The 8,804-nt window shown below is 36.5% G+C and overlaps 1 protein-coding gene across 2 annotated transcripts in view; it reads right to left on the bottom strand.

Annotated features, from left to right (window-relative positions):
• Positions 1 to 975: 975 nt before the first annotated feature.
• BAZ1A (bromodomain adjacent to zinc finger domain 1A) overlaps positions 976 to 8,804 on the bottom strand; it is an 86,592-nt gene continuing 78,763 nt past the window's right edge. Inside the window, exons 20-25 of one of the 2 annotated variants that reach the window (XM_088829493.1) lie at positions 8,444 to 8,691; positions 8,130 to 8,356; positions 5,784 to 6,244; positions 3,743 to 3,885; positions 2,364 to 2,451; positions 976 to 1,974 (exon numbers count right to left, since the gene is read on the bottom strand). In XM_088829493.1, coding sequence (XP_088685619.1) covers positions 1,778 to 1,974; positions 2,364 to 2,451; positions 3,743 to 3,885; positions 5,784 to 6,244; positions 8,130 to 8,356; positions 8,444 to 8,691 — 1,364 coding nt within the window. In that variant the 3' untranslated portion in view covers positions 976 to 1,777. The remainder of the gene's footprint in view (positions 1,975 to 2,363; positions 2,452 to 3,742; positions 3,886 to 5,783; positions 6,245 to 8,129; positions 8,357 to 8,443; positions 8,692 to 8,804) is intronic. The other variant, XM_055418235.2, reaches the window with a different exon arrangement.

Here is an 8,804-nt window from a genome sequence, read left to right as displayed (position 1 = left end):
CAGAACTAACTTTGCATTAAGCTGCTAAATATTGGTGGTAGTTTATTACAGTATCAACACAAATCTAGTGCATTGAAACTTTTTCTTTTCACGTTTCAAGTGTGTTTAAAATTGCTCATGAAAAAAAAAAATAAAATAAAATAAAATTGCTCATGAAGCATTTTTCTCGTGGCTTAAAATCTGTCAATTCTAACATGTTATCTTGGTGTTGGCGTCTTTTTTCTCCCTTCAATTTGGGCTCTTTCTGGCTTTCGGTATAATTTTGATTGAATCATGTACATTTTTTTGCATTATGAGACTCCAAATGCTATTTAAACCATCTGTCAGTAGCTGGCCTTCCCTGACCCCACTGACAGGAGAAGCTGGGGCTGAACTTTGTGACTGCCAGATTCAAGCGTTGAGTCAAGGTTATCCACCCAGCCTGTGTTGCCACCAGACATTCGGTGCTTCTCGTAATTGCTGGGTGAGTCCTGGCCTCGCACCTGGTCTCCACTGACACTGTGCAGGGATAGAGCCATTACTGGCTGATGGGGATGAAAGTCCAGGATCTCTACTTGGTCATCTGTGGCCCTACACCAATGAGGGTGTTGGCACTTCATTTTAGCCTTATGAGCGTGACGTCTAGGCTCCCTATTTTGTCTTTGCTGGTGTGGGTGTGAATAAGGTCAGTTTTTTTCTATGGCTGGAACAGACTGGTTATTGTCTGAATAGGAAAGAGCATTTATTTAAAAAACGTTTTCAGAGTTGTGTTTCTTAACACAGGTGGGTATATTCCAAACTTTCTTTTTTCTTTTTAATAAGAATCCCTGGGATAGAATGTTACTGTTCTGACAGGAGGTATCTTACTCCTAAAGAGTTTAGGCAGAAAAGATTCAACTCACAGCTTGAGACTCAGGTACAATAAAACATTGGTTCCTATGGTCTGTATTTATCACACGTAGAAGGCCAATTCTGATTTGTAAAAAATTCCAGAAACTCAGAATACTTGAAAAAAAAGTATCATTTTATTTGTACACTTAAAAAGTTGTACATAGAAACTTATAATACAGTTGTGTAAAACTGAAAGAACTGTCAAGGAAAAGGGAGGGTGTTACCTTTATTGGCTGATCATTAAGGAAGTTAGAGAAATAAAACAAAAACACAATAAAATGTTTTAAAAAATTAAAGAACATTTTCCAGGTACAAATTTTATAAATACAAAACAAATTCACAAAATACTTTGAATGCTAAATAAATATCTAGTTAATAAACTCAGACTCAATACCTCCAGCCAGCACTGGTATAGCACTTCAAGGATATAAAATTGGATTCATTCATGTGTAGTGTTGAAAGAATGTGCTCATTAAACAATTCTTAGATGTATATACTTTTTCCTAAACTGTGCTATAATGGAAGATTTTTCTGTGTAGATAAATCTCCCTTAATACCACATTTCTAAAAAAAGGTCAATGACAAAATAAATCATAGGTGAAAAAATATTTTCTGAGATATTGGGACACATGAATGATCTCAAAATGTACAAAAACCTCTGTAAACCAGTACTGTATCCAATACATCTATCAAACTTATTAGATACTGAACAAAACTGTAGCAAAGGAAATCTTTCCTACATTCTCCTGAGTGCTTAATATTAAAGTTGAGAATATAGTGCAGGCCACACTTCAGTGTGGTCAATCAGTTGTTATTGCTTTATACATATATGTCTGCTTTAGAGCATGATTTAATGTTCCATTTTCATGAACAATTTGATTTCGTCACATCCTTTAGAAGGACAAAATTAGATTCGTGACTTTTTTGCAGCCGGTGGTGTGCTAACTTGATCCACATTCCCAGATGTGACATGGAGTCCAAGTTTTTGAGCCTGAATATGAAAAAATGCTTGAAGCCTAGTTCCAGCTTTTGCTTCACTTGTGTTACGAGGGTTGTACTCAAAGCAATTCGAAAACATTAATTCAATATCATCGATAAACTCAGCTAGAATGAAAAAAACAAATGAGATTAGATGAAAGTCAATTATAAATATAATCTTTGTTGGTATCATATCTGGAAATCTCATTAAAAAAATGTAAGTCCACTTTTTTTTTTTAGAAATTGAAAACTGAAACAAGGTGGCAGAACTGAAGCTTAATATTTAATTAGATATATTTTATATAACTACAGAATGTCTATTAAGATCAGATTCTATAAAATATCTTTAACTCATCTAATCCCCATCCATCTTTCATTTCCATATATGCATGTATAAGCATTTTAGGGATTTCTTGGGATGCCATCTACACAATTACATTAATATGCATCATTGAAAGAAAAACAGCCTCTACTTCCTTAAAAATAATTATCAGAGAAAAACATAAATTACTCACATGCTAATTTATATTCACATTTGTTCACTTTTTCACGAATTATATTTAAGGCAATGGGCTTTTTGATGATGTCATAATAGTCTGGGACCTGTAAAATAATTCAAATATATCTCTCCTATAGACAATTTATTGAAGATAAGTAGTCAAATATATGCAAGTTTTGCACTTAAAAGCAACTGAGTATTAACCTCTGAATACTATTATTCCAATTACACATTTTAGTCATTATAATGTTATAAAAGATTATTTGATACTGTAAAAGTCTCTCTATATATACATTTATGTATCTATAAAAACTTCTTTAATGAGCATGACTACATTTGTAATGAATAAAATATATATAACAAAATTTGGCACAAAAAACTACTCAGAAAAAACAAGTTAGAGTCCAACTGAGAGCTAATTTTTATGAGATGCTATTTCAATTAACCCTTCACATTTTGGCTCTATAAGTCTCAAAACAGAAATCTGATGTCACTTTCATTCAGAAACCTTCTCCTAATATTGACAAATGAGGCCCTTTACAATCCAGTTGTGTACAAGCCCCTCTAATACACCCTCTGTTCCATTCAAACTATCCATCGTTCCCATATTCTCATTTCTAGGCTTCAACTTGCCTCTCTCCCTAAAATGTCCTTATTACATTTCTCACTGTTGAAATTTCATTTTTCTTCCATAAAAAACGTTCTAATTCCTGCTGTTTCCTCCCTCTGAAATGCTCAAATCTATCCTCTCTTTTCTATTTCTGCAAGACCAGTATAACTTCCAGGACAGTACTCTAACACTGTCCTGTCTCTGCTATGGCACATCATATTCTGCCATACATATATAAATAACCACAGCACCATCTTTTTACTCCATCTCTGTTAAGAGTACCTTTTACAATGTTTCTCAAAATGTGGTTCCTGGACCAGCACTATCAGCATCATTTGGGGACTTGTCAGTAATGCAAATGGTTGGGCATCATCCCAGACCTAGGGACTCAAGGACTCTGGGGTGGGGCCCAGTCAGCTGTGTTTTAATAAGCCCTCCGTTGATTCTGGTGTATGCTAACGTTTAAGAAACACTGTTTTACATAAGGGAAGTACCAAAAATGGTACTTAGTTGAATCAACTCTATTCATATTCATTACACAGAATAAAAACAGTGAGGTTATTGCAACACACTGTCATTGTTTATAAGAATCAGTCACAGGACTAGAAGGGACTGAGGAGACTATGCTAACTTCATTTTTTTCAATATAGGAACCAACTGTCCAAGTTTTGCCTTGTTTTCTAAATAGATAGTGACTAAGTAAGCATTTTGACCACCTCAAGTTGCCATGCAGACTAAATCAGATAATATACACAAATACATTTTAGACAGTCCAGTATTATTACCTGAATTTTAGAAACGAGTTTCAAAAAAGGCCAGCTGTCATCATGCCGTACCAATTCCACAACAAGTTGTTCAAAAGCAGACAGTTCATGAACTCCTCCCTGTCGACCTGAACTCCTTCGATTAAGTGTCATAGGGGATGATTCTGAACAAATAATTATATTAACTTTAGGTGATGATAAAATGAAGTATTTGGTCACCATAAATTAAATAGGGCATATAAATACAAACTACATTCAAACAGAAAATCAACACTCTACACACTGAGATGTTAAACTAACACATATTCTGAGAGACAGGTAAATCTGGACCAAGTATTCATTATTTCCTTTTGATCTTAAAAATTTCAAATTGAAATAAACACTCATTGGGAACAGATTAGTGTAAAAAGAGTGTAATACAAAAGGTAATTCTAGAACACAAAGTTTTTGGGTGGTTCTAAAAATATGTTTTCAACTACAGTAAGATGAAAGCAAGCAATCATCTGGTATTTCCTGAAATACATCCTTAAGAAAATAACCTCTTCAGATCTAGAAACCTGGCCTCTTTATAAATTACCTTGCATAATAGAAAATATTTCTCAATGATGAAATAAAAGATTGTTCTTATAAATCTAACTTCATATGGAGAATTTTCTTAAAGCAAAATGCTTTCTCATAAAATGTATATAATGAGATCTAAGGTATATGAATTCATAGAAAAGGGTAGTATAGTCCATAGATGAATCTAGGTGTTTACATTCCTTGCTTAAATGTAAATCCACACATTTCCCTGTTTATATGTCCTTAGAACCAGGTTACAAATCAGTTAAAAACATTTTTTTCCAGCAGGTGTTTGTTTGTTTTTTTTAATAAAAATGCTTCAGGTGTATTATTTTCCAAATAGCTTTGGGTTCAGGATTGTGGAAGAGCAAAACACGTAAGAGGATAGGAAAAGCTCAATTAGATCTTGGTACAAAGTTACCTCATATCCACAACCCACCAAACCTGACAACCTGATGACGGCATTATGTTGCATTCCTTCACCAATGAATTAATCCTGTCATGTGTTTATGCAGTACAAGCTACCTAAACTTCTTCAAAGAACAGTAATTAGCATTAAATTTTTTTTCAATTGGAGGATAACTGCTTTACAATGCTGTGCTGGTTTCTGCTGTACAACAATGTGTATCAGCTATACGTATATATACATCCCTTCCCTCCTGAGCTTCCGTCATACCTGCCCTGCCCCCCCACCCCACCCCTTTAGGTTGTCACAGAGCACCGAGCTGAGCTCCTTGTGCTATACAGTTGCTTCCCATTAGCTATCTATTTTACCAATAGTAGTGTATTTATGTCAATGACTAGTAGCATTTTTTATGTGTAACTTCTTTTTGAAATACCAAGGTTTTATTACCACTGATAAAGAAAAAGAGAGATTAAAGAGATTAATGGGTAAAGAGATTATTACATAGATAAACATGACAAATAATTTATCATATAATAAATATGATAAAAACAACATAACCCTATATAGTATGTAAACAATTTATATATTATATATAAATATTAAAAACAACTATCAGAATAAAAAAGATAGCTGGTAATCAATCACTCCCTAACAATATTAATGTTCCCAACTCTCCCTTGCCCCCAAATTCAGTATGTCAGGTGGGAACCTTACCACATTACCAATTGTAGCTTGTCTAGGTGATGTTGAGTATGTGTGTTTTGAAGGAAGCAAAGGTGGATGAGAATGAAATGTGTTATAATGTGATATACTGAGGTCATTCAAGTTTTGGCCAAATCTCTCCATTAAACACAAAACGCTGTTGGCAAATTTCTTTCAAGTACTCTGCTACACTACTACAAACACTAGCAGCATAGTTTACCTTTATTCCCCAAAGAGCTGCCCCTTCCTTGAACATTATGCTTCAGGTCAGGTTGCTCCCTAAAAACTCTGTATAGTGGACAGCCTTTCAAAAATGATACAAACTATCTCAACATTCAATCCTTCCAGATTACTCAATTTTCTGAAAACAGATTAATTTAGACATCTTCATACCTGCAGACTGTCTTTTCCTGCCTCTTCTCTTGGATTCACTGTCTTGGAGGGAAAGTTTCGAAGCAACATTTAGAGGACTTGACTGCTCACTTGACTTTGTGGCAATCACCCTGAAGTTGGGACTATTTTCTGGGGTATCATTAGCACTCTTCCTGCCTCTGCGCTTTCTGCGAGGACCAAGCAGTTCCACGAATACATCTGCTTGCAGTGGGCCATGACTCTGGCGAGTAGAACGACTGGAGATTCTTAAAGATTTAGTTTCTGTAGGAGGAGCAGATTTTATCTTTCTTAGGCTTCTACCAGTAGTTTTAGAAGAAACAGTTGTTTTTGGTGTACTCTGCTGACTCCGTGAAGTGTATCTTCCAGGGTCTTGTCGTTGGCCACGACTTGAGAAAGAAGAGTTAAGCCTCCCTCTTGTTTTAATTGGTAATCTAACTTGTGGTCTTCCTCGTTTTGGTGGGCTATAAACAGTGTTAGAAAACAATTATTGTACAGAGCAATGATGCACATATGATACTTCTATCCCCCTTGTTCTACTCTAGTCAGCCAGTGAGTTTAACACACATAACTTATGTGTTACTGAGACTTATCCTCAGTGACACATGGATAAGTAACATCCTTATTACTCAGTTTTTTCCCCTGGTAGTTCAGATGGTAGAAAATCTGCTTGCAAGGCAGGAGACCTGGGTTTGATCCCTGGGTCAGAAAGATCCCCTGGAGAAGGAAATGGCAACCCATTCCAGTATTCTTTTTTAGAGAACTCCATGGACAGAGCAGCCTGAGAGCTACAGTCAATGGGATCGAAAAGAGTTGGACATGACTGAGTGACCAACTTTCCTTTTTTTTTTTAAACTTAGAACTGATGAAATCTAAAATGTGCTTTATTTCTTTGTAATTCAAGGAGAACATGTAATAATTTCTCAATATAACTCCAGGATATCATCATGAAAATAAAATCCTAAGTCATGAATAAACTGCAGTGAGATCCTCAGAAGAACTGAATAAATGGACTTGATCATGTTGAAAACTTAAAATGCAAATCTTTAGTTTCCTTATGCCTCAGGAGACTGTCACTCTTCATTATTATTGATACTGAGGTAACCTACAGTTTTGGCCAATGGCTCCCACAAAAGTAGGCCTTAAACCTACTATTCCTCAACACCAGGCCAAGAATCTCTTTGCTGTATTTTGATGTTTACTGTAAGAAACAAAACTATATTCAACCTTTTAATTGTCTTTATGTTGTAGACAAAGATAATACCATCCCATTAAGCCTATAATATCCATCTCCCCACATACCTGAACCTCTGGTTTGCCTAAAATATTTCCAAGAATTCTCCAAGTTCTTTATTGTCTTTATGCTTAATATAATACTGCTGAGTTGGAGCTACTAAACAACTTGCTTGAAATAGAGGGGCTGGCGCTCTCTCATCTCCCTCAAGCTGTGACCATTTTGGACTGTGTCAGTTCCAGGTGCCCTTGCTGCACAGTCACTTTCTTGATTCCACGTGTGTTATGTGTGCATGCTCAGTTGCTCAGCCCTGTCCAACTCTTTGCAACCCCATGGACTATAGCCCTCGAGGCTCCTCTCTCGTGGAATTTACCAGGCAAGAATACTGGAATCGGTAGCCATCTCCTACTACAGAGGATCTTCCCGACTCAGGGATTGAACCTGCATGTCCTGTGTGGGCAGGTGAATTCTTTACCACTGAGCCACCTGGGAAGCGATTCCACATGAACGGAGTTCAAATGTTGAAAAGGGATGGGAGAGTCTTACAGACAAACAAGAGAGACTGCCCAGCAGGAATAACCAAATCCGTTCATTAGGCCTGGGTGACACAGCTTGCGCTAAGTTGTCAAATACTTGGCTATGCAGCAGTATAGTACAGTAGTATAGCAGGTGCTGACGTGGCAGGAATATAAAAATACAACGTGCTTCCTGGCATTTCTCTCTGTTGGCTACCAAGATCACCAATATTTGGGTATAACTTCTTGAGAAAGCAAAACATGCTCATCTGTATCTCCTAGCTGTCCTCTGGACTGCTTATTTGCTAAAGTAAAAAATTAAGTAATATCAACCTTAATGAAGCTCTTGACTTAACATCCTATCCAAACTTAAACTCATACCTGACTTTGTTATCTGGCTAAGTTCACACAAGGATTATACTCCCTTGGGAATAATTTCATATGTTTATAATACATAAAAACAAGAGGAACTTTATGACACTATACTGCACACTTGCTTTTTAAAAATTAGAGGCTGCAACCATTCCATTTGTATTTGAAAAGTCAAGAGATTGCCTAGTCATGACATGAACTCTCATTTTCTTGCATGTTAGGACTTACCTGACTTCTTCTTCCTCTTGAGAGTCATCTTCATCTTGTTCTACCTCATACTCTTCCTCTTCACTTTGACCCTCTTCTTCATCATCATCAGCTTCATCATCCTCACCTTCCATACTACCTTCCATCTCATCATCACTTTCCAAGGATGGTCTCTGTCTAGAGGAGAGTCTTCTAGAACGCTGCTTTGGCCGACACTCTGGACAAAACCAGTCTCCTTCAGGCACAGTCTGATAAATCACATAAATGATCAGTGATCATCTCTCACTCAAAATCTCAATTCTAATCTGAGAAGCAGAAGAATAAAAGAAAAGTACCTTGAGCTTTGGTCGAACACAATAGGTATGGTGACCCCGATCACAGCCATCACAAAGTACCATGTTTTCAGCATCACCCTTCTTTCGGCATATCTTGCAACGGGCATTCAGTATAGATTTAGACCATATCACACTACGATCCAGGGTGGAGAGATGAAGAAAGACTTGGGATAGACTAGCAGAAGAAAGGAGAGACTCTCTCCAACGGTCCAGGACTGTTTTATAAGAACGCCCACTGTCACTGGCATCTTAAATGAAAGGGAAAGTAATTAAAACTTCCTAGGCAAACCCTAGACATCTCCTAGAACTATTTTTCTTGGTATTGTTAAATAGGTAAGAATTTAGAGTTCTTCTCTCCTAA

This window comes from Moschus berezovskii, chromosome 21 (assembly GCF_049115385.1).
Source record: "Moschus berezovskii isolate FMDL1 chromosome 21, NW_MosBer_1.0, whole genome shotgun sequence".
Taxonomy (NCBI): Eukaryota; Metazoa; Chordata; class Mammalia; order Artiodactyla; family Moschidae; genus Moschus; species Moschus berezovskii.
This window is presented reverse-complemented; position numbering and strand designations above follow the sequence as displayed.